This window comes from Cibotium barometz, chromosome 20 (genome assembly GCF_041138505.1).
Source record: "Cibotium barometz isolate CiBa-2024 chromosome 20, ASM4113850v1, whole genome shotgun sequence".
Classification (NCBI taxonomy): domain Eukaryota; kingdom Viridiplantae; phylum Streptophyta; class Polypodiopsida; order Cyatheales; family Cibotiaceae; genus Cibotium; species Cibotium barometz.
The window spans coordinates 40,311,172-40,338,250 of NC_141065.1; the positions used below are offsets into that span (position 1 = coordinate 40,311,172).

General features: G+C 48.7%; 1 protein-coding gene across 1 annotated transcript; it reads left to right on the plus strand.

Moving 5' to 3' along the window:
* Nucleotides 1–27,079, plus strand: RD2 (Adenine nucleotide alpha hydrolases-like superfamily protein). The gene is made up of 5 exons (XM_086814841.1): nt 1–398; nt 12,583–12,695; nt 16,693–16,811; nt 26,618–26,691; nt 26,773–27,079. Exons 1-5 carry the CDS (start codon nt 206–208, stop codon nt 26,796–26,798), a joined length of 525 nt encoding a protein of 174 aa, XP_086670967.1. The 5' UTR covers nt 1–205; the 3' UTR covers nt 26,799–27,079.

Consider the following 27,079-nt stretch of genomic DNA (forward strand, 5'->3'; position numbering starts at 1 on the left):
ACGCACGCTTCACCAATTGCTCTACTACGGCACTGCTGGTGAAAAAAAAAAAACTGTTGCAAACGTTCAATATCATGCAATTGCGTATGATTCCAACGTGGGGTAAGACGGCTACGCACGTCAAAATACTCGAGGGCGACGAGTCAACGGAGGGAAAGCATTACTCCTGTGCACGTGAAGAGCCAAACACACACTTCGCCGGCCAATGGAAGATGCACAGCACCATCATCATCATCATCATCATGAGGAGCTGGGCAGAGAGGTGGGCGGAAGGCGACGCGGGCGGGCTATCCTGGTTGCCGTGGACCACTCGCCCAACAGCAAGCACGCCTTTGATTGGGCCATCTCCCATCTCTGCCGCCTCGCTGACACTCTGCACCTTGTTCACGTCCTGCCCAGTTAAGTCTCTGTGTGTGTAAGCGCGCGCAGCAACGCCTAACCATTTATTATTATGTTCTTTAGCCAGATAATAAAATCCTTAACCAGTAAATGCTCACTAATGCAATCTTCAGCCAGTTAATGTCCTGAAATTATTGCTATTGCCCTCTTTTCTCTTCCCTTAGTGTTTCAATGCTCTTCCAAATGATTCAAAGGTTGCATTTATTTGAAGCATGCTATCTTGATACCTACCCAATGCTAGAAGGTAAAAAGGAGAAGTGTTATAGTCTTTGAACGGAAGCCCCGGTAAATGCGGAAGCCCCGCATTTACCGGGGCTTCCGTTCAAAGACTATAACACTTTATTTAGCAACAAGGAGGGGTTCATCAAATGCTTTGACAAATGGTATTCCAGACTTGGGGACAAGCATTCCTCATACTTTGAAGAATCATGCTACTAGGCCAAGCATAACCTTTTATACTTCCCTTTCACACATGTGCAAATAACTTCTCTTACCCTTTGAAAGGCATTGGTGAGATCATGCTCACAATAGTTGATGGTACAGACTTATGCTTGCCCGATACACTTTATGTGCCAGGGATTAAGAAGAATCTGTTGTTTGTTCTCAATTTTGAGGATGACAGGTGCACAGTGAGGGACCGTGAGAAGGACTATGTGATAGGCACTTTTGGGACACTATACCATGGCCTCTATCATTTGGATAGATTTGAAAAGAGAACACATGATACTTGTCTAGTCACTACTCCTACTTCTACCATGCAAGAGGTAGAGTTATGGCATGTTAGGTTTGGACATGTAAATTTTGGCAGTCTAATGCCTTTGCAAAGGCATAAAATGGTATAGGACATGCAAATGTTGAGCTACGTCCCATATACATATGTGAAGGATGCATTCTTGGCAAAATGCATTGAATGCTTCCCCAAAGGATGGTTCGGTGATCATAAATAACAGTTCATACGGAGTGATGTATGTGGTCGTATGAGGACAGTGTCACTTAGAAAACATATGTACTTTGTAACATTCATAGACGATTACTCTAGATTTGCTTGGGTCTACCCTCTGGAAAAAAAATCGGAGGTTTTTATGTGCTTTCAGCACTATGTTGCAAGGGCTGAAAATGAGACAGGTTGCAAAGTGCAAATCCTCTGTAGTGATCGAGGGGGGGAGTAGGAGGGAGGAGTATATGTCTGATGCTTTCAAAGCATACTTGGCTTAAAATGTCAGAATACGCAACGGAGATGATGACAAAATCTGGAAACACTAGAGCAAGAACAGTGCAGAAAAACAGCACAAGAGAAGGAGAGAGATAGAGGCGTGTAACTCTGCTCTATATACACAAGATCTCGGAAAATACAAGATACTACAAGACACAAATGTGGCAAGGGTTGTGGGGTCATTTTCTGCTGTAGGACAGCCGACAGGGGTCCAATCTCCACGACCAGCATAATGCCCAGTCGGCCAGCCCTGTATACTGTTAGTCAGCATCAAGAAGGTGTCCAGGTGTCCACACACAGTTGGCCAGCACCAATAATCACTCAGATGTAGTCGGCCAAGAACTAGGACCTCCTGCCACCTCAGGGTTGCCCCCCAAGCCACAGAAAAATGGGGGAAAAATACGAGGAGTGAGGAAAAATGAGAAAACACCTACAAGGGCGGGCACACCCACAACAGAGGCCCTGGTGTATCAGTAAAGATAGGAGATGACTTCTAACACCCCCTCTCAGCTCCTGGCTGTGAAACCAACCACAGGGAGCTGGAGTGCCGCCTGAGCAAAGCCTGAGATAGCGACTTCGTGAAGAGGTCCACTGTACTGTCCTCCGTCGAACAAAACTCTAGCAAGATGTCATCAGCAACAATCTGTGCACGAACAAAGTGCCTCTGGATGACCGTGGGTTCCTCCGGTGGAAGCCCAATCCTGCCATGCAACCTCTGCAACCTCACCACCTCACAAGCAGCATCACAAGCAGCTTGGTACGCTGCCTTTGTCAACGACAAGGCAATAGATGACTGCCTCTTATTGCTCCATAAAACTGCTCCTGGGCCTGAAGTAGATCTCCTTGTGTCTGGATCTCCTCCCTAATCTGAGTCACTCCAACTGTGGAGTCGGACTCCATCCATCAATCCCCCTCGTGTAAAAGAGACCAAGATCCTTCGCATGCTGCAGAAACCACAAGATACGCAATCCTGCCTCCCAAAGAGTCATCTACAAACATGAGCTCAACAGCCTCATCAGGAATCTCCCGTCCAATCTGGTATCCATCAACCAAATCAATGAACCATTCTGCTTCCGAGTCAAAGAGGCATCATACTGCTCACAAGGATTAACACCTGTTATACGGTCGGAAGCCAAGTCCTGGAAACCTACTGAAGACCACGCAAGGCCTTTTGAAACCTGTAAACTATCCCCTCTGAATCCGGAACCACAAAGCCTGGAGAATGTGCAACAACCACCTCCTTCTGCAAGTAATCAACTGCCACCTGCCTGGCTTTCCAATAGGTTCCCGTGGTAAGAACTTCCTCATCTACAGGAGTTTCTTTGTCCCGAATATTATGAGACATTAGAGCATAAGTCACCTGTAAAGTTTCCTCTAATTGACGAACACAAGAACTACCAACATCTGTACTGGAAATCCTGCCAACTGATGCCATCAACTGGCAAGCTATCCTCCATCTGGTACTGGAAAGCCTGCACCTGCAACGTATCCACACTTAAGTGGCCATTACCACACTGCCACTCATCACAAACTGAGGACCTGGGAGAGAGAGTGCTGAAAGCTTGTAAACTCCATTCTCCACTCCACCTTCCCAAACTACCTGGCGTGTTGTCTTGTCCCGAAGAGCAACAAAATGCTCATCAAACTCCACCCGTACGCCAGTCTTGCAAACCTGACGCACTGACAACAGATGAAAACCAAGTGTGGGAACATACAACACCCGGGAGGAATGCTTCCCCCCTCTGCCATCGGGAACTATCTCCAACCTGCCCTCACTATGAACTAGGATAGTGGATGTATCCCCAGTAAGAATGTGACCAGAATACCGGCAGAGATCCTGTAAATCTGAACGAGGAGTCATGTGCCTGGAAGCACCACTGTCTAGAATCCACTCCCGTAGCGGCGAGTCCTCCAACCTCCTCCCTGCCCGAAGAAAATGAAACATCGGTGTCCATCACCTCCAGGTGCACAAATGCTGGAGTCTTCACGATTGCTGCTGACGATTCTTCACCCTTCTCGGTGTTCCGCTTGGGACACTGCCTCCAATAGTGGCCTTTCTCGCTGTCAGCGTCGGACTTCTTCTCAGAAGACTTCTCCGGTGAAGCCTTCCCTTTGCCCTTGTAACGGCCTTTTGACCGTTGGCCAGTTAAGGCCTCCGAACCTCCGCCCTGTGGGGGGTTCGAGAATCTTTCCTCTTGGTCCAAGACCATACTTTCCCCCAGCCCACTCCAGGTTTGCACCATCAGGAGAGTCGCCCTATATGCCGCTATATGATGATATCATGAGGTTTGCCAGCATGGGAGACATATTACTATTGGGAGACTTTAATGCACGTACAGGCACAGAGCAGACAGAGTTGTATGATACTCAAGAGGCTATGTACACGTCAGAGGATGTAGGGTTGCAAAGATCAGCACAGGATGAGGGGGAGATTACAGATTATGGCAAGCATTTTCTCACACTCGGGAGTGCACATGGGTTGGTCATATACAATGGCTTATCGAGATAGCAAGGATCAGATGCTCTCACACACTGGAACTCTAAAGGGGGAGCGAGGACAGTGGACTACTTGATGGGATCTCCTTCATTGATACCTGATGTGCGGGGTTTCACGATTTCCAGTAGGCCTATTGGCATAGCAGCCGATCATGCATACCTGAGTTTCACGCTAGTAGGTAGATCCTCGAGAGATGGGCCAGCCACTCATCTACCTAGGTACCCGAGATATCAGTTTACACGTGAGACAGTTGGGGTTTATCGAGATGCAATATCTGATGGCTTGTTCGCTTTAGACCCGCATAGCCCTCTGGACGAGATCACGAGAGGATTGGCAGGTGTACTACATGCATCCGCCTCATATGCGTTTCCCTGCACTATGATCCCTTCCACCCACCCCCGCAGCACTGCCCCACAGAACAGTTGGTATGATGATGAGTGTCGTGAGACACGAGCACAGCTACAGCGTGAGATTGCCATTGGGTCTCACACGCATAGACAGGCCAGGATGATCTTTCGGCGCCTTGTGCGGAGGAAGAAACGAGCCTATCTGGCTAAGCTAGAGGAGGAGATCTACCAACGCTTCCTGGGGAAGGACAGCAAGAGGGCATGGAAGATGTTTCAGGAGAGACAGCCTGGTACTTTGATTACTGCACCTGAGGCATGGCATACTTATGCTAGAGAGCTATATGATGCACCAGGACAGCCCCCCACCCCCCCTCCACTGGGAGCTAGACCGGCTAGCAGCACCTTTTTTACTATGCGGATGGTGCTAGATGCGATAGACAGGTTATAGAATGGAAAGGCATAGGATCATGATGGGCTAGTTGGAGAGCACTTCTCATATGCACGAGACACTTTGGCTCCGCTCATCGTACATGTGTTTAATCGTGCCATTTGTGAGGGACAAGTTGGGCAGAGCATATCATTGTACCACTCTTTAAGAGTGGGGACCCCATGGTACCAGGCAACTACAGGACGATCATCGAGCACATGGACAGGCTGGCTTCAGGAGAGGATTTACTACCTTGGATCACATACTGACACTTCGGGCACTTATTGAAGAGGGCAGGGCACAGAAGAGAAGGATATACTGCTGCTTTGTGGACTTCCGCAAAGCCTTCGATACCGTACCACGTGCCAGGCTTATGCACAGATTGCATGACATTGAGGTACCCGAGGATATGCAGTGGGGGATATATGCTTTGTATGAGTCTGTGATAGGCAGAGTCCGAGCTCAGGTTGACTATCTGATAGGGTGACCAGCACGATAGGGGTGAAGCAGGGATGCCCGCTATCGCCCACCCTCTTTGGACTGTACATCGATGCGGTCTCTGATTATGTAGATAGATTGGGATGCCCAGGGCATGCCTGGCAGGGGTGTTGATACCCATCTTGTTATATGTTGATGATATTGTTCTAATCTCAGACTCTCCGGAGGGATTACAGAGACACCTGGATGCATTGCAGGCTTTCTGTGCGGATAGAGATCCGACAGTGAACCTTGGGAAAACCAAGGTTATGGTGTTTAACACCACACAGGCATGGGTGACGAGATCAGAGCCTCAGTACACTTTCCGAGGGGAGCCAGTAGAGTACGTCACGTCATATGTCTACTTGGGAGTTACTTTCACAGGACCGCGTTCCTCCCTGAAGGAGGCAGCAGCAGCTAGATAAGCTCGAGGGCATGCAGCCTTGGGGGCACTTGAGAGGCAGTGTGCACACATACAGTTTCAGGAGCCACGCACCAAATTGTGGCTATTTGATACGCTTGTCACACCGACCCTCTTGTACGGAGCTCCAATTTGGGGGCCCAGTATACATCACAGATCTCAGAGAGGGACAGATGAGGGATGGAGGCAAATGGAGAGACCACTGATTATGATGATTGTCCGCATGATTCGGAGAAAATCATCAGTACCACAGGAGATTGTTCGGGCTGAGCTAGGTGCCCCACGAGTAGTAACCGAGGCCCTATTCCAGGCAGTTATATTTTTACAGCGGCTATGGGAGCTCCCTCAGCAGAGGTACTCCCGATTACAATACATTTGCCGATGTACAGTCTATTATGAGATCCGAGGGAGATATCACTGCCTCTTTCGAGAGGGTTTTGGGCTGTTACGCAGGGTAATGGAGTTTGAGGATCAGAGATGCCTGGGATTGTTTTCTACTTGAGCTCAGGAGACACAGAGAGACCCTCTTGGCAGACAGGAGGCCGAGCCATGATGTACCTAGACAGAGGACCTTGACAGATTTCTTCGGCACCAGCACTAGCAACCCAGCCCACACACCTCCTGATACCTCCTCCATTGGGCCATTAGGGCACTGACCACGCTCCCAGGGAGTCACCATTGATAGAGCAGTTATCTTATGTCATGCTCGTCGGCCACTCCCACCAGGATCCTGACCACGGCATCCTCACCATCGCCAGATCAGAGCCATTATTGCTCGGCATCAGAGGTGCCTACCTCGCTTCTACGACCTCTCCATTCTAGACAGCCCCATGGCGGAGATACTTGATCTAAGGAGAGGGCAACACTTCAACTGACCAGCATACATGGATCTACTTGATATACATTTTTCAGTATTTTCTACTCAGTATCATCTCGGAGTCTTACAGTTCTGTTCTTATAACTGTAGGACAATCAATTTTTTGTACTTTTTAGTCTCATTTAGTTGTTCTCTTTGATGAGACACCAACTTTAGATGTACTCTCAGTTTTGGTCTCATAGGCCACTATGGCCTCTTAGAGAAGACGGGCTATCTTGAGGAGCTTGCCAGGGGACCCCATCTACTTCGATGATGACCTCACATGGATGCAACTGGAGCACAGAAGATTATGCATGCCGAAGATCAAGGCGGCACGCAAAGAAGGAAAGAAGGCACATTATAGGGATGGTCACATCTACATTGATGGGAAGAGGGTCGAATAGCGCCATCTGGCCTATGAGACACGGAGGAAACAACATGAAGACAAAGAGATACACATAGCAATCTGGAACTGTAATGGAGTCCTATGGACACATCCAGGGAGACTTGAGGAGGTGATGGAGGGCCGGGATATCATCTTGATGACAGAGACACATGAGAGCCCGGAGAGGGGCTTACCACGGGTTGAGGGTTATCAGTGGGAGTCAGCTCACCGACAGGGGATGAGACAGGCCACCTCCTGAGGTTCAGGAGGTATTGCAGTGCTTTTCAGGCATGGGTTACATGAGCATGTTCGAGTTGTAGCACGAGACTCGGAGGCGAGATACATGTGGATTAGCTTATGCCTCTCGGAGACCAGATGGATTTATATCGCCCTTTGCTACTTTCCTCCGAAGGGGTCGCGGTTTGCCACCACCGAGGAGGCGGGTGGAGGAGAGGCTAGTGAGTCTCCATACTCTGTCTTATCTGAGGAGATCTTACACTATTCGACACTGGGAGAAGTCTTCTTGATGGGGGACTTCAATGCACGGACTCAGAGCAGACAGTGCGAGATCTATGACTTTGAGGATCCCCTGAGACTAGAGCCTACACAGGATACAGGGACCACTCGGATCTCCGCTGATGGAGGAGCTGACAGCACTAGATATGGGCAACATTTGCTGGAGCTTGGGGCCCGACACCATCTCGTTATTTATAATGGGATGACTCAGTGGCCAGATTTAGGTGGGTTGACTTGCTTTCCAGTGGGAGGCGGCAGTAGTACAGTGGATTATGTGATGGGATCCCGGGAGGCAGCAGATATGGTGTCTCACTTCACTGTACCACCATGCCCCATTGGGGCGGATCATACATACCTATCCCTCACTTTCAGGAGCTTATTGGAGACCCACCCACCCATCATACAGCCACCACGCACTATTTTTCACTTCACTCAGGACCTAGCCGAGGTGTACGACTATCATGTTCATGATCAGCTATTTGCCTTAGATCCATCGGCACCCATGGCCATGCTCACCTCCCAGCTCTCACATGTACTGCACTCCGCAGCCGCGAGGAGTTTCCCACACCACATACAAACAGGACGGCCACCTACATCTGGGAGCATGCCCCAGAACCGATGGTATGATGATGAGTGCAGAAACCTTTACTGCAGTCTCCGAGTGCAGAGGACTCGTGGGGAGATCACCCGGAGGCAGGCAGGCAGGAGGATGCATACTCTCACCCGCCGTAAGCGGCGAGCTTATGAGGAGGCTCAGTACTGGGACACATATCACATGCTCATGAGCAGAGATGCTGCTGCTGGTTGGAGGAGACTCAGAGAGCCCCGTCCTCCCACACCTATTGCCGATCCTCAGACCTGGCAGACATATGCAGAGAGACTTTATGATAGCCTTCACAACCCCCTATACCACAGCCCACAGAGCCATGCTCCACAGTCTCCACCTTCTTCACCCCACCTATGGTTAGGAGAGCCATATACCGACTCCAACATGGACGGGCGACAGATCATACAGGATTACAGGGAGAGCATCTCATCTATGCTATTGATACATTGGCACCATTTCTTGCTCATCTCTTTGCTTTGTGGATTTCCGCAAGGCATTTGATACTGTGCCCAGAGAGCGCCTCTTTCGGCGACTACAGATACTAGGCATACCTTCAGACATGATGTGGGGCGTATACAGGCTATATGAGCAGGTCTTTGGGAGAGTCCGATGCCCAGGAGGCTTGTCCGACACAGTTGCTAGCACCATTGGTGTGAAGCAGGGGTGCCCGCTCTCCCCCACGCTCTTTGGGCTCTATATTGATGAGGTGGTCGATTACATCACACAGGGAGGAGGCTCTGGGGTTGAGCTATCAGGTATTACTGTCCATGTTATACTTTATGCTGATGACATCGTCTTGGTATCCGACATGCAGGTTGGGCTTCAAAGACACCTTGTGTCTCTTGATGACTTCTGCGCACAGCAGGGGCTCACAGTGAACCTTGGGAAAACGAAGGTTATGATCTTCCACACTTCACCCGCAGTCAGGAGCCACACTACTCTCACATTAGCAGGAGGGCGGGTCGAGGTGGTGAGCTCTTATGTTTACCTTGGCATCACATTTACTAGCTCAGCTGGACGCTTCTCCATGGCTCAGGCAGTCCGAGACAGGGTGACCCGGGGGTATGCAGCTCTTGCTAGCCTTGAGCGTCAGTGTCATCAGGCACATTTTCAGGAACCCCGCACGAAGGGGTGGCTCTTTGATACATTAGTGACACCAGCCTTGATGTATGCAGCAGCGGTTTGGGCACCAGGGCTTGCAGCCTCCACATGGGTACAGCTGGAGAGACCACAGATCTTGATGCTCTCGAGGATGATACGCAGCAAACCATCCGTCCCGCACGACATTGTTCGAGCTGAGTTTGCTGCACCACCTATGGCAGTGGAGGCATTGTTCCAGACGATCTCCTTTATATACAGGATGAGGGAGATGCCCATGGAGAGATTATCCTGCTGAGCTTTTGAGGCATCCAGACAGCTGGCCGAGGCTGGACACACTGGATCTTGGTATGCACAGATGCTACAGTGGTTCTCACATCATGGGATAGACATTGAGCGGTTGCCACCTTTTCAGTATGATCAGTCTGCTCCACGGGGTTACCTCTCTCTCAATGAGAGGAACAGAGTGATGAGACAGGACATATGGTAGCACTACATACAGGAGACATGGACAGCACCAGAGAGCCCACTACCACCGAAGATGCTGTATTACAGAGACCACTTTATGAGCATCTCAGGGGATGGGTTTATACATCGACCGCAGTACATGGATGTATACATGCCACATAGCTCTCGTGTTGCTATTGGACAGCTACGAGTCTCATCACATCAGCTAGAGATAGAGGCTGGGAGAGCGGCACGGGTTCCTAGAGCTGAGCGGATATGCAGATTGTGCCGCGAGGAGGTGGAGACTGAGGATCACTTTGTATGTAGATGTAGAGCCCACCAGGGGGTCAGAGATAGATATGCCGGATTGTTTGAGGAGCACTCTTCACTACATCAGTTGGAGGAGGCCTCGGACCAGCGACAGCTTGGCAGACTACTACTAGAGCTTTATAGTTCTCGAGAGAGACTCCTGCAGACACCCGCTCCCACTAGGGGTGGGAGACAGTCCCAGCTCAGATTTCTTCCAGAGAGCTATGCCAGTGCCAGCTGATGTACCACGTGGGGTGACCGCACAGAGAGCAGAGGAATTGAGAGCCAGGAGGAGACCTAGACAGACTGGACATAGAGCACCCCGACTCCGTCATCGAGAGATAGCAGCTATCCGAATGAGACACCAGATGGAGACACAGGAGAGGCTAGCTCGCTTTCATTCAGACTCGGGGTACATGTTCATGCCATTCACAGCCTCAGCATCGGCGATGTATGATATCTTATATCCCTCTTATGGCACTGGATGGAGTTAGACATAGATCTGCATAGCATGCTTGTACTACCCCTTCAGCATATAGAGATGCATCTTGCCTTAGCACTCCATCCACATCCCCACCCCCCTTATATTGTTTGTATATGGGCTCCACCGATCCATGATGATTCACAGTTGTATCCAGACACATGCACACTTTTTCTTTTCTTTCTTTTCTTCCGATGACCGGAAGAACACAGTTGTATTATTTTTTGTCTCATAGGCCGACTTTGGCCTCTCGTAGACGTTAATATATCTTTCTTTCTTTCTCTCTCTCTCTCTCTCTCTCTCTCTTTTTCTACACATCTTTCTCCATGCTGTGTGTTATCTTCGTCACGAACGATTGCTAAATTTTGAGCATTGAAGTTATCGATTCTTCCACCAAGCTTCTGCTTGTTACACATGGCTTCTAGAATAGTCCAACGGAGAGTACCCTCTACATCAAGGTGGACAAAGAGGATTTGATTATTATCATCCTATATGTAGATATGATATGTTGCTAACAAGGACCAATGAGGATAAAATTGCAGCATTCAAGGCTGATCTTGAATCCTCATTTGAGATGTCAGATCTCGGGCTGTATTATTTGGGCATACAGTTTATATAATTAGAAGAGGACATTGTTTTGCTGCTGCAGTCCTAGTACATAAAGGGACTGCTAGTGATTCAAATTTCAGGATTGTAAGCCTATTTTTACTCCGGTAGAACCTAGGCTTAGGCTGAGTATGTATGATGTAGGAGAGCCTTGTGATGCTACTTTTTACAGCCATGTTGTTGGCTGCCTCATATACTTATGTAACACAAGGCCGGACATACAGTTTGGAGTGTCCCAATTGAGCAAATTTATGCACAGCCCAAGGACAAAGCATTGGTTGACCGTTGAGAACATTGCAGATCTGTTTACTAGGGCATTGCCTAGAGAGAAGTTTGATGTTTCTCGCTAAGTTTTGAGCTTACTCTCATTTGGAGAGTGATTTGCTATCCTGTACATATTCACACTATCACTACAGGGGGGATTTGTAGGAAAACTCATAGTGGCGGTGCTAGGTGTGAACATAGGCTTATAAGGGGCACTTTTTACCTTCTATATTGAAGGGGGTTTTCCCCCTTGACCACCCAGTGTGAAAGGACACCATATGGACTGCATTCTATTTATTCCTTGTACTTGTGGTTGTGTACACACAACCTTATCATTCTAATACATTCAGCATCATGTGGTTGAGATACCAGGATCAGAGATGCCTCGGATTGTACTTGCTGGAGCTGCGTAGACATAGAGAGGGTCTCCTGAGAGGGAGGGGATCAGAGAGGGAGAGACACCTACAGAGGCAGATTACAGACTTCTTTCGACCAGAGATTGAGCAGTCAGGTCAGCAGGCATTGCAGCTAGCCCCAGAGTACAGCCGCACCAGAGGTACACTGATTGATCGGGCTATAGAGCTGGGGCGGTCCAGGCGCCCCAAGATGAGAGGCCCATCTCGACACCGGCGGAGACTACAACAGAGGATCAGGATCATACTAGCACGGCATGGGAGACGTCCAGTCAGAGTACTCACCATGGAGGACATTGAGGATATCCGCCATCGACCGATGAGAGACATCTTTGGATAGTGATGTGTATGATGCTTACCTTTGTTGCTGGAGTTTTCCTCCTAGATGTTATCCATTAGGCGTTCCTGGTACCGTACTTTTCCTCATAGTTGTTTCAGTTTCAGTTAGTTGTTTAGTTGTTTTTAGCTTTCCTTACACAGACATTGTATCAGATCCACCAATTGTTGTAACCTTTTTGGTCTCATAGGTCATTTTGGCCTTTTGAAGACGTTAATATATCATTTCATTTCATTTCATTTTCTCTCTCTCTCTCTCTCTCTCTCTCTCTCTTTGTGCTTTTTTCTGCCTCCATTTCTTGCACATTGGGTTTAAGCCTAACCCAACAGTTATTACGTGTTAAGTGCTGGTTTTACCATATCAGGGACGAGCATAGTGGAAATGAATGTTGTTTGTAATTGCTTATGCATGTACTTTCAATGTTCTAGGTGTAATATTGTACATTCATTTGTTTGACTATATATTCTTTTAATGCAATGCAGATCCCCCTGGAGACAAACGAATTAATTCAAGTGACGAGTCGCCCCAGGCTCTTTTTGAGGCTACTTCAGCATTGATGGAAAAACTAGCTGTGGAGGCTTATGAAGTTGCCATGGTGTGTCACCTCAACCTTAGATTTCATGTTGATATAACATTGCATGATGGTAGGTTTAAGAGTGTAAGCTGTCAGGAAGTATTGTCACAGTTGTCCATCACTCTGATTCCAGTCAAGCAGGTTGCAGTTGACCTCCTATGAACTTGCAGAAGATGTCACCATTGCGTTCTGACTGTGCTGATGTGTCCAGTGATTTGAGAATCACCCTTTTATTCAAAACGTGCTGATGTCCCCTCTGGTGATTTCAGGATTGCAACTTATCGCTATCCAATGCTCCCAGCTCCACCACCAGCTCTGTCAGTCTCCCATCACATGCAGAATTGCTCTACTGAGAGGCGTTTTTCTATACTTAACGATGGCCATGACTTTTAGCAGGCCAGATTCTATGGTGGTCATTGATCTTGGATTCAATGCGGGTTATTTTAACTCTAGGAGGGTTCTAGGTATGCGATCCTTTGAGCTAGGTGCCAACTAGGAGACCACAGAGCGGTCAACAAGACTGACTTTAGAGACATGGGAAAGATGGATAGCAGAAGATTTGCGCAAACACAATCACACACTAGTAATCTGTGCTAATCTCGTATTAATTTTGAGAGCCCAAGCCCAATCCTACAACCAAGAAAGGGCAGTGGCTGTCTGGAATATACAAATGACCAAGACAGAAGTAGAATTGCCCAAAGGTGGTGGAGATCGCTGCTGCTCGTCAAAGGCTGGCTGCCTTCTACTGATTCTTGTCTTCAAATGCACGCGTGGGCCCTTCTCTACTGCTTGGTTGCTGTAGAATGCTGAATGTTTGATGATTGTTGACTAGAGAGGAGAAGGGTCCTATTTATAGGTGGAATTGCGTAGTCCTAGGCTGGTCTGCCAGCTTCATGTAGATTGTGGGCTGGTTGGTTGGCCAAAAATTTCAAAATAACCTTAATTAAAAGTACGTTTCGTGCTGTTATCTGTTGATTGACCTGCCCTAGTGCCTGCTCCATGCTAATCTGTAGGTGTGTCACATTCTCCCCCACTAAGATTGTAGTTGTCCTTGGTTGTACGGTGTCCATAGTACTAAGTTACCTGCATACCTTGCTTCTGAGAAGAATTCTCCCATTGCTTCTGCAATCCTACGAAATCAATGGGAGTGAACTTCTTTAGGACCACCCTACACAGTTGTCACAATTTGCCATGGCATGATTTTACAAGTAATCCTCCCACCATAACAGGGTGGCATTGGTCACAGTTGACCAGACAAGATGATTTGAACACATTTGAACTGCCAAGCTGCTATGCTGCTGATGATCTCCCATCAGGAGCTAGTGTGTGACTCTCGAGTCCACGGCCGTATTGGGACTGCCACTGCAGTCGTCATAGAGATGCGCATGTGAGCGAGACTCAATGCAGGGCCTCGTCCATCATCCTTGTAAAGCAAGGCCTTGCCTGCCTCTACAACCCAAGCTACAGTCCCCCACGTGACAGTACGGGCGGTGCTCAGATCGGAGGTGAATAGGCGGAGGATGCGCTGCCATACCTGTTGTGCGTGGGGGTAGTCTGACAGGCAATGTCTCTGGCTCTCCTCAGGGCTGCCACAACAACAGCTCGTTGGCTTGCCTATGATTGCCAGCGACGTGTCCAAAGCTAGGGTTCGATGAGCTAAGAGCGAGAGAAAGAAGGAGATCTTCAGCTTGGAGCAAGGGCAGGAGAAGGCGAAGGGGGGGGTGCCAGTTGGGGGAAGTGCGCGCAGGGTGGGGGGGGGTGGGGCTGGAAGTTGGGCAACAGGCTTAGGGAGCTCTCTCGCATCGGGTATCGTTGCTATTTCTCAGCCACTTCTTGTACTTGAATTCGAGTTGTAGCTCTTCTTTCTTGTACATAATATAGAGCAGTAATTTAGGACTCTTGTGTGTGTTGTATGCGTGTTTCTAGTGCTCTCTATCTTTGAAAACCCTAGCACATAGGCACAAGTATTCTACAGTTGGTATGAGAGCCTAGTGAACTTGCAAATTTTTCCTTTTCTAGCACCCTTGTGCCTTGACTGCTTGGATAGTGTAGAGCCCCTTAATTCCACGAGTGCACAAGGTCGGGTTTGGGAGAAGTCACTATTTGGTTCTTCCTGGTGTATTGGTGCCCCCCTTAATCCCACCCACGCTTCCTCAATATGAAGGGTTGCAACCATTGCCATCATTCTTTATCACTTGTTTCGAGCTGTTGGTTATGGTCCATGGATCCCGCATAGCTTGTTCAAGGTCTCAAAGCAAGCATGGAGTACATTTCTAATGGTCTAGGATTGTTACCCTAGCGTTCCGGATTTGGCGTCTACAACCGAGGCTCGTACTTCTCAACAAGAGGACTCTTCTCACCTGTTGTTTGGATTGGGTGGAGTATCTTCAATGTCTAATGTCATGGAGGCACCACAAGAGGACATATGAAAGATTTGTCTTCACCTTTGGAGGATATACCAATGGGTGTCTTCTCAGTGAAAAGATTTTTTGGAGATTGCACTGACAACAGCCATCAACAGATGTATTACTTGGAGTATGTTCCACAAGATGGTGGTCTAGACATTCAGGTGTTGAGCAGTACTGATGGATACATATTTGGTCTAGCTCTTCCAAGGAGTATTGTTCTTGGTACTGCTTTCTTCCTTCAGGATGGATGCATTGGACGTGGCCGACAAGATCTTGATCATATGTGGCTTCTGCTGTATTTATCTATGCCTAGCTTGTGCCTTAATCTACTATTTTATCTGCTGCCCTTCAGGGATTAGCCTTGGATTAGGCATGTCCATGTGCATGCACATTGACATCCCCTTTTTCTCTGATACCAATGTTACATGTGGAAGCTTTGGTAGTCTTCTTTCAGCCCTAAGTACCGCATAGCAACACCTGATGCAAGAACTATCAGCATAGACAGAGAATAGAAAAAGAGAGATGGCTGTATTTTCAGTATATTCATAAGAGTACAAAAGGGTACAATGAGTGTGGCCTTAGGCCTTCACAAAAAGGTAAACAAAAACCTATTCTATGGTCTACTCCATCAAAGAGTGAGACGACTACAATGATCTCCACCATGACCTTTTATAGCCCCTTTGGCTGCCAGTCCACCTGGCTGACTGCTATCAGCCAGCTTCAAGTGGTCTATGAATCGAATATGCTACTGAGACAAGAGGTTCATGCCTTCCTACACGTGGCTGCTGACAGAATCTTGAATCTTGATCATATCTGGCTTCTGCTGTATTTATCTGTGCCTGGCTTGTGCCTTAATCTACTGTTTTATCTGCTGCCCTTCAAGGATTAGCCTTGGATTAGGCATGTCCATGTACATGCACATGACAAGCAGTTATTGTCATCAATCTAGGCATTAGTGGCTGGAGTGTAGATGGACTTTTACGAGGTCGTCCTTTGGAGTGTTCTTCCCATGGGCTACCGGAGGATAGGCTATAGTGTTTCGTCATGGATGGTTGGACAACTGAAAAGTTTTGGATCAGGCAAAAGTTAATCATTCGGAGGTTTGTTTGCAGGCCTTTGTACTGACGTGGCAAGGACAGAATGTTGTACTTGTCTCAACTTTTTCTCTGTTATCTCTTCAAGTTAAGTATATTTCACCAAAGTACTAAGTAAAGAATTCCTTAAATCACATTGCTTCTGCAATGTGTAACAGGCATGTTGGGCTTTTTGAACAGGTCGATGACGATCTTTGGTGACATTAGATGTTACCCGTTGTGAAAGTTTCTTGCTGCTTTTAGTTGCAATGGGAGGTGTCACCTTGATGAACACCAGTTACAGGCTTGGGTGTGGCTTAGGAGCTAATGGGATTGGATAATTGGGTGCCCCAGTTGTTGATGTTTTTTTAGAAAAATATTTTGCAGAAGTTGGCTGGGTAGAATTTGGGCATTGCATGATTTCAAACAGCATAAAGGCTTAGGACCTTAGCAAAAAATCAGTTTCATGTAAATATTTTCTGAATTGAAGCGCCTGTATCTAACTTCTGAATCCAATTTCTTTTGTGTGTAGGACAGGTCAAAACAGAAGTGCAGATAATCAGTGGTGAAGTTGCCAAGGCGATTGTTGAAGAAGCGAAAAGGATCAATCCAATAGCAGTGGTGTTGGGGAGATGTAGCCATGGGATTCTAAAAAGGTGCAGCTTCTCCCCTCTTATTGATGAGGGCACAATGTTGCACGTTTATAATTTGTTTGAAACATTTTGTCTGTGTGGTGGTTAAGTAATCTTAAAATATGGACTTAAATGTTAATGCACGTGAGGATGTGAGTTCATAGCAGATTCCAGCCATCCACCTCTAATGGAGGCTCTTGCTTGGAAGAGGAGGGGCGGGGGATTTGGTGGTGTTTTTTTTCCCTGTGCATCGTGCTGGCATATGATGAGCCACGTTTGAGGCTGCCAAGTAACTCCCACTTGGTGTCCCACTGTGTAGAGGGCTCCTAACATGACCAGGGAACTTGCTAAGGCTCTACTACAATGATATGATGTAGATCAAGGTGTAGCAGCATGCTAGTGCAGTCTTCCACAGAGCGTAAGGCAGGGCCCGACTGTGAATCAGGTGTAGGGGCAGCCCTGCATGAACAGCAGCATTACCCTGCGGCGTAGTTGCTATGCTGCAGGGCAGTCCCAGAGGCAGTGCAGCTGAGAATTTTTTGTGCTCCACCCCTCCAACAAGTAACCTGTCTACCCAATAGTGTCCATCCAAATGGCAGTAGTGACATTTGCCCTTCTTTTTGGGCTTGTTTGCATCCCCTTTGTCAGACTTTTCACCAGTAGAAGAGGGCTGTCCATGACCAGCCTTGCTAGACTGTTGTCCCCCATGCTTAAAGCTCTTTGCTTTACCCTTATCCTTGGCTGTAAATGCCTTTTCTCCACCACGGTTGCTCGATATGTTTGCTCTTGTTTGCTCTTCCTGCAAGAGTAAACCCACGAGCTCTTCAAAAGTGACGGGATCACCACCTCCTCTCATTGAGAGGTTGAGAGAGGTGTGAAAGCCCAAGTAGGAAGGCGGTAAAGAATGAAGAGTGTTGGTGACCATTTGTCTGTCTGGGATAACCTCATCAATGTTGAGCAATTGTTCCTGCAAATCTTTCACTTTGGTGAGATGATCTGCCATGGAGTCACCCTCATCCATAGAAAGAAGATCCAATTGCCTCTTCAAGTAGGCAACTCTTGCCTCGTTGCGTACCTGATACATTGCTTCCAATGTGTCCCATGCAAGCTTCGATGTCTTGCATGAACGAATGTGCGGAATAATAGTCCTTTTGACTGAAAGGGCTATCAATGACATGGCCTGTGCATCTCTAGAGTCCCATCTCTTCTGCTCTTGTGTGGGAGCAGGATCTACATCAGGAGCTCTTTGAGCACCTCCCCTTTGAGGCGTGGGTGGCTGAATGGTATGTGGGCGTGTGTCATCACCACACACGATGCCCCAAAGCCCTTTGGCTACCAGCAAATTACGGATCATAAAACTCCAGAGGGAGTAGTTAGATCCATCCAGCTTGTCCTCCTGGGTGAGCACACCAAATACATCCGTAGCATTCTGTGCCATGTCAACAAAGTATAGCTGCAAGCAAACCAAGCACCAATGTGCACTGCCAGGCAACCAAATGTCCTGCGCAAATGTATGCTTGCAAACCAAAGCAAGTGTAAACCTGCACCAAATTGTCCAATTACACTCAATGTGTATACATACGCGACAAATCATAGCTGTAATGCCCAATTACATGCTCCAATCAGAAAATCCCCAATTTTTATGCACTCCAATCGCTTCAATGTGCATCTAATTGGCCAATTTTCACAAAAGCCCCAAATTTCTGCAAATGTAAGAGCTTCAATTTGCCAATTTTGACCTCAATTTTGAAAAACCCCCGAATTTTCGCAAATAAGAGAGGTTCAATTTGCTGATTTTGACCTCAATTTCAAAAACCCCCAAATTGCAGGCAAAGCAAAATGCCCAATTTTTTCAATTTGTCCTGAAATTGATAAATTCCCCAAATTTCTTGAATCCTGCACCACCTGCAAATTCAAATCTTCCTGGCAAACCCTATTTTGTTTACTGAAACACAGGTACCTGGGCAGCAATGTTGCACAGCCGGGGAGACGTTGCAGGTGGAGATTCAAGGCTGCTGCGTGTACCTGGCAGCAAGGTGGAGGCGGAACCGTGCAGGTGTCGAGGAGAGCTGCAGTCGACGAAGAGGTTTGCAGAGGGCTGGTGTCGGGCAGGACCCGCCGGCGGCCTTGCACTAGCACGGAGGGCTCAGGACGGCTGCGGCTGTTGTAGACGTCCGGAGCGTACCAGCCACAGGCGCGTTGGGCAACGGGCACGCACGGGAGGCAACGGCGGGCATGGTTGGTCGGAACGGAAGGGAAAGTGCGGCCTGAGCTGAACGGCGAGCGGGGTCAGGGTCGATGCTGGGCGACGGCGACGATGACGAAGGCCGTGACGTAGGAGGATTACGCGGGCGCCGTGGGAACGGAACAGCAACGGCCGACTGGAACGAAACCGGTGGGCGATGGCGGGCGGAACTGAATGGCGAGTGGTCGGCCGGAACTGAACGGCGATGGCGGGCAGTCGGGACGGAGCGGCCGCCGGATGCAGAGGAGTATAACCGCCGGATGCAGAGGCCGGATAGGAGCGCCACCGGCTGCTGGAGTGTAACCGCCGGATGCAGAGGCGGTGCCGCCCGTGAGACTGGGCGGAGGTGGTGGGCTCCCCACTAGTGCCGCCCGTTTCTGGCGGCCGGATGGTGGAGCAGCTGGACGGAACTGGCGGACGGACGTCGACGGAAAAACAGTGTCGACGGAAATTCGCAGTCGACGGAAAAAACACAGCGCCGACGGAATTTTGTAGTTTTTTTTAGCAGATTCTGCACAGCCACCACTCCAGGGCCAGCTCCCAGCTCTGATACCAAATGTAATATAGAACTACAAAATATTATATGTGTCCTTTCACACTTGATGTCCAAGGGGAAAAACCACATGGGAAAAAGTGCCCTTGGTTAAGCCCTGTTCACACATAGCACTACCATAAGTGAGCATATGCCTACACATAGCTGACACCTACTGTCATCCGAGATCTGATGCACATATTGCCCTGTCTCAATCCGTAGCTGATGTGATGAGGTCCGGATCTGTCCAATGGCACAACGTATCCCATGTGATAGGTGTACATCCATGTAAGCCGGGCGGGTGATAAAATCATCTGGTGAGAGGTGTAGAAAATGGCTCTTGTAATGAGAGAAGAAGAAGAAGAAGAAAGAAGAAAGAAAGAAAGTTATATCAACGTCTATGGAAGACCCCAAGGGCCTATGTGGGGAGAGAGAGAGAGAGAGAGAGAGAGAGAGAGTCGGACATAGTGTTGCGTCCGGAATACCCTCTGTAGGGCCCCCACCACACAGATGGTGTATTTGCTTTATTACAATGATGCAAATCTGTAAAATCTTGTGGTTCTTGACGTTTCACCTTCACCTTGGCTGTAGAGTTTCCCTTGGCTGTCCTGGCCCTTGGAATTCTGCAACCCTTTGTGAGTTGTAAGATAACCAAATGAATCTCTTGCTTAGGCTTTTATAGTGCCTTTCTATGCTGGTTGGTGGTAGCAAACAGGGTCGGCCTGTTTATTTAATGCTCCATGACCTAAATTCATGCATTTGTCCATGTGGCATCCAAGTGTGGGATGCACGTGACAAAAGGTACTATTATTGTACATATGTTGCACTGATGATGATGCCCTGCCTTCATCGCGTGAGGACCAACCTCCACCCCAGGGGTATCATACTTGCACCACAAGGGCATTGTCGCAATTATCAAGGGCATTGTCATAAGGGGTGTACAGGTTCAAAAGCAAGGTAAACGCAAGCAATCAAGAAGCATCAAGAACGTCAGGCATCACTATGTGAATCCTCAGTTTTAGCCCATGGAAGTTAGGTCCTCAAAGGAGTACCTCAATGGACTCTTGGGAATAGGATCAGCAGCCTTAGTTAGGTGCCTTGATCAACCTCAATCATCAATCATAAGTCAGTGCATTGAGGGACAAGGGTATGAATGCAAGGGGACAACATTGGAACAGATGCATAGTCATGGAGAATCTCCGAAAGGGAGAAAGATGAGAAATGAGCTATCTATTAGTTAACAGAAAACAGCCTTAAAAGGCTAGATACAAACTCACCTTCATGTACGGAGCGAGGATTGAAGAACAAAAAAGGGGGGAAGGATGCTCTTCTCCTCTGGCTAGCTGCTCTATGAGGAGAAGGCTATCTCATAAAAGGGGTGGGGGAGGGAATAACCACACAGGTGGTGTGTAGTGCCAAGTGGGCTCACCACCACTATCTGTGAGAAAAGGACCAGGTCGCCAAAACCTCAAGAAGGCTTCCCAACGCTTCTGCATACGGTTAGAAGCACCCTGAAGCTTCCCCCATTGGTCGTGGAGGGTATGAATGATATCGAGCGAGATGCTCTTGTTGGACTACGTAGGTGGGGTGTGGGTGCCTTCGATGGCTTCGCTGCATTGAGCTCTCCAGATGTGCCATGTAGCAATGCTGCTACAAATCTCCCATCTCTAGCTCGAACCAAGAGTAAAATGACCTCTGCGCCACTCTTTGGCGTGGAGGGCTTGGAGTGATGAAACACCGCACAAATCCAAATGGGAGCCACCGTCTCCTCGAAAATACCAGTTCCTTCGACAAGGAGACATCAGAAGAAACTGTAATCCACTGGTTGCTCCAGATCCCTGGGGGGGCGGGGGGGTGTGCGCGGGGTGACTCTGGCTGGAGAGCCCTCTTCAGAGAGGCAGCAATGGTCATCTCAGATTGGCTCCGAGAAACAATGAATCAAGCGGCAGACTGAACTCGCCGGCTGCCTCCACTTTGGGTCTTGCACGGCTGGAGGGCGGGAGGAATGCTCTGGAGAGGTGGAAGGAGGGGGAAGAGGGGACTCTGAAGGAGTCGGGTTAGAGGAAGCTATTGCGGGGAGAGCTAAAGACGAAGGTTTGGGGGGGGGGGGGGGGATAGCTGAAGAAGGAAGAGGAGGGGAGGAATCCTCCTCAGAGGAAGGGTCTACCGAAGTAGGGCCAGAGGGCCTCACTAGGATCTGGGAACCTGGAGAGGAATCTCGGCGAGGTAACGACCTCCAAATAGGAGGGGCCGGAGGTGGGTTCATCGAGGTAATTGTGGGGGGTTTATCACCGTTGGGTGGCTATTGAGATAAATGCTCGAAACAGGTCTCTGACGAAATCGTATCCTCCTATGCTATGCCAGCCAGGCACGCTCGGCGGTGCCGCTCAACTCTGGAAGTTGGCTGGCGGCTCCATCTCAGGCCAACAGTCTGCCACTCTCCAGCATCAATATCGGCCGTGGCCGGATCTTGGTGCTCTGCTGCTTGGGGGCCGACTTCCCTCCCACCCCCCTGAAGAGGATTTGAGCCAGAGGGGGGACCATTGGAGGCAGTCTCCTGGATTGACGGCGAGGACAAGCTCTAGAGAGAGGTCCCATCTGCCTGCATATGAAGCATTGGCCTGGGACCTGATTCACTGCCTACGCGCCCTTTATGCCTAGTCATTCCGAATAACGGGCAGCGGGGCATTGGAGGCGGTCTCCTGGACTGACGGCGACGACAAGCTCTAGCGAGATGTCCCATGTGCCTGCATATGAAGCATTGGCCTGGGAGGCCAGAATACTCCACTCTCTACAGAACAGGGGCTCCCCGGAGGGAACAAAGAGAATTGGCATGCGGCACTGCCTCTGGAGAGGCTATGTAGATACGAAGGAATGGAATCCTGGCTGCCTAAGCAAGAACCGAAGCGGCGGAGGAGGGGGATTCCATCACTCTCCCGATAGCACCACTTATCACGCCGAGAGGAGAGGAAGGTATTCCTTCCTAAGGCTTGGGAAGCAGATTGTCATAGGAAAACTTAAAATGCCAGCCTAAGGGTCGGATGCTAGGTCGAAGTCGTGCTGCCACCTCGCAAAGAAGGCTTGGGCCATACACAGTGCAATGGGGCTCAGCTACATGACTCTGTTCGACGTTGCTGTCGAGTTGAACTCAACATGGTAGTAGCCACACCCCAAAGGATGAATATCAGTAATCTTTCCAGGCGTGCAAGGAGGCTAACCTGCAATAGATCCCTGAGCTGTCCGCGCATCGGGTGGCTACCCACAATCTTGCAAACCAAGGTGGAGGCCTCTAAGGATGTGGCTGTCGAAGCAAGGAGCTAGAGGTCCGCTTCTGAAAAGGAGAGGCAAGGAACGGCGGCATCGGTCAGAGATGGAGCGGCTGCCATGAAGTCCTCCTGAAGGTTCAAGACCAGAGGAGGCCGAAACTTGCCCGAAAAGAAGAGCTGCCCAAGGGGTGGGGGGAGGCGAGTAGGGGAACGTGGAGTAGGAAGGTGAGGAGGGGGGTCGAAAGAGGGAAAGGAGGGGAGGCGAAGCGGCCAGCAGGCAAGGGAGAAGAGGAGCAGGGGAAGCAAGCCGGAAGAAGAAAACAAAAAGAGGCACTGGATGGGGGAGGAGAGAGGGCAGGCAGGAGGCGGGGAAAAAAGGGGGAGTGCTGGACAGGGAGGACAGGGGGTAGAAGGCGGGATGCGAGCGAGGGCGGGGGGCAGGCGCACAGGCGAGAGGGATGGAAGGGGGCAGTGTGCAAGCGCGAGAGATGGAGAGGGCGGGCAGGGGGCAGTGCGCAGGCGAAGGGGTGGAGAGGGCAATGGCGGGCAGGAGGGGGGGGAGGCAAATGTGCAGAGGGCAGGGCGCAGGTTGGGGGGGCTCACAGCTCGATGGTCGACACTGTTAAGAGCTTGCCTTTTTTCAACTACACTGCGTAATGATTGGCTGCTCTTACTTTGACAGATCCAGAGGACTCCACATTGGGAGGCGCACAACATTACCCCTCCCATCCAGAGGAGATTCTGGTATAGACTTTGGCATTCATACATGAGGAGCCAGATCTCTTACTTCTTCTGGCTATTTTCACATGGTGGGCTCCCTACTAATAATTGGAGAGCTATCTTTGGTGCTGATCCAGCCTGTCCCAGATGCACAGCACCTTTAGAGAACAGTACATCATTGCTTATGGGAGTGCAGAGCAGTACAGAGGATCTCGATATCTATAGCCCATTCTTTTGATATCTATAGCCTGGCTCTTGGGCTGATTGAGGAGAGGTCCAATTTTTGTTACTTGGGGTGCTAATGCTTGGCTGGCCCAGTTTGGCCAACACATATTCTTTGAAGGCAGGCATTCTGATCCTGCCATTTTGGTACGTGTAGGTGTGGCCCAGAGAAGTATATTCCTTAATCACAGTATGCACCACCCTCGCACAGCATTGACACCACGTGTGGGAGATCATTGCCAGCATTACAGCATGGTAGATTTCAAAATCCAGATGCACAGAGGATTTGGAGGGCACTCGTATTTATGATGCTCAGTGTATATGCAGCATATGGAGTGACATCGTTCACACCCTTATGGCCACATGGGCCTGCACACAGGGTCCATCTACTATCTAGAGCTGGTGAAATGCAACCTGTTTATGAGAGAGTGGGACCATGGTGTTTTCTTCTCTTCGGTCCCCATGGGACTCTCTTGGCAGCATTTTTACATGCCCGGAAGCTCCGTGTCTTCTTTCATTCCTAAGCACCTTTCCTAGGAACACACAGATGCAGCCATGTAGAAGAGATGGAGAGAAGAGAGAGAAAAACAGAGTTTTCACCTAATCTACTGTATATTCATATTACCAAAAGTGTATGTATGACTATACAAATCTTGGTGGCCTGAAGCACACCCGAAAGGTGATTGTTGACTAGCGAAGTCCTAGTTCTAGACCCATCTCCAAGAGGGAGATGAGATAAATGATACAAAACCATGCCTTGCCTTATATAGGACCTCAAGGAGCTGGTCGGCCAGTGGAATCTGTCCTCTAGCAAGAAATGCCATAAAAATCACATTAAATACTATAAATGCTGCCGATTGGGAAAACAACTGCCAGCTGCTGTTCTGAGTCCTAAACAGGCTGTTTATCAGCTGCCAAATCCGGTGTTAGCTTTGGATTAGCCATTTTATATTACCAAAAGTGTATGTATGACTGTACAAATCCTGGTGGCCTGAAGCACACTCAAAGGTGATCGTTGACTACCAAAGTCCTAGTTCTAGATCTATCTCCAAGAGAGAGATGAGATAAATGATACAAAACCATGCCTTGCCTTATATAGGACCTCGAGGAGCTGGTCAGCCAGCTTTCATGCTGTCAGCTAGTGGAATCTGTCCTCTAGCAATAAATGCCAAAAATCACATTAAATACTATAAATGCTGCCGACTGGGAAAACAATTGCCGGCTGCTGTTCTGAGTCCTAAACAGGCTGTTTATCAGCTGCCAAATCCGGTGTTAGCTTTGAATTAACCATGTCCATTGGGCATGCACATGACATCCCCTCCAAAACTTGATGACAGGCTTCCAACTTCTGACCATGAATGGCAGGTGCACAGTCCAAGAAGGGTAACACAGACATGGAAGAAGATCCCATGAGGTTGATTGGTGTTCAGCAAGACCCAAAGGGAGCCCTGACAATCTCAATGCCAGTTTGGGCATCCCTAGAAAGCTTTCAGGAAAACGGTTCCAAGGGATGATGATCGTCCAACGGGTGGAGGGAAGATGCTAGATCAATGCCCGGGAAAAGAAGACCAAAGAAGTGTTCAGGGAGGACAGGGCATGAAGGACAAGGGACAGAGTGGAACAGATGCACAGATCTACACCAAACTTTGGAGTGGAATCAGAGGATTGCAAGGTTTTGAGTAGGAAGGTTGCCAGGATTTGAAGGATGACGGTGGCATCTGGGACACCATCAATGCTTAACCTTGTTGAGCCTAATGCTCTGATACCAATGTTGCCTGGTCACCACACCACCAAAAGATCAAGACACGGGTGAGGGTTTCATCCATGTGCGATGCAGTAAGGGTGAGTGGGTGGGTGGCTGGGTGCGTGGGTGTGACATGGGCGACATATCTCAGAATCAGCCTGAAGCTCTGATACCAATGTTGATGCAGAAGATCTGGGAGTCTTCTTTCAGCCCTAAGCACTGCATAGGAACACTTGATGCCAGAACAATCAGCATAGACAGAGAATAGAGAGAGAGATGGTTGTCTTTTCAATATATTCAGAGATGTATAAAAAGGTTACAATATCTTTGGCCTTGGGCCTTCCCAAAAGGGGTAAAGAAAACTCTACTCTAGGATCTACTCCATCAAGGAGTGAGACCATCAACAATGAGCAAGGAGATGCCTTTTATAGACCCAAACATGCCCAAGAATCTGGCGTTGCCAGCAGAGAATCCCAAAAAATCCTCTATGCTGCCGACCTGCTCCAGAAACACTCCAAAACTGGTTGATAGGGTCCTTGTCCTCTGGACTATTTTCTGTGCTTGTCTGGCCCTAGCATGAGCCCTAATCTTATTTTCTTCTTCTTTTTCTTTTTTCCGACTGACCCTAGGCCCAAGATCCTCCCATAGTTTCCATTTTTCCACTGCCCATAGGCACATTTCACCGCCTGTAGGCGCTTTTTTCCACCCGTAGGCGATGCCACCGAGGGAGCACTTAGTGGGGGTTTGAACCCAGGACCTCTCGGTCCCAAGACAAGCATCTCACCACTTGAGCTACCATCTTATTGGCGGCATGAGCTCTAATCTAGCTGTTTGTCTGCTGCCTATCAGGGTTAGCCTTGGATTATGAACCATGTACGTGTGCACATGACAAGCATTATGCCCCAAATTTGTTGAGATCTCCCTATATTCTGGGATGAGGATTTTCCTTTCTTTTTAGCCGGGATTTTGTACTGTTTCAGTCATACTTAATAGGAATCCCTTTCTCTGGGGAAAAAAAGAAAAATCCTACAAGAGTCCTTAGTATGTCTTGCTCACAGTTCCGAGTTTTCATAAATGCCATTGCCCTTTTTGTCTATACAGTGTTTTCCAAGGAAGTGTGAGCGAGTATTGTTCGCATCATTGCCCATGTCCGGTTGTTCTTGTTCCCCCAAAAGGTAAGCAACCAATTGCTTAAAAAATTTGCATGTTGCTGCTGTGAAGGACTAAAGTATTTTGTGCCAATTGTACTGCAACAGAACTTGGTGATCAATCAGTGCTTTAGGTGGCGGGGTAGTTCTGCATCAGAATTATTTGTCCAAAACTCCAGATCAATGTCATTACATTTTCAATAAGCAGAGTGCTCTATCTTCCACAAATTCCATGCTTTTGCTTGGATCAGCATTGGGCTTATTTATATGGTTTCAAGAACTTCATCAGGACAGCCACATGGGTGTTGGACCAATGCTTGACTTGGGTACATGTATAATATTTCTCACCTGCAATCATTTGTGAACACCGTTGATTGTTTGTATCATTTTTACTCAAATATATGGATTTTTTGTA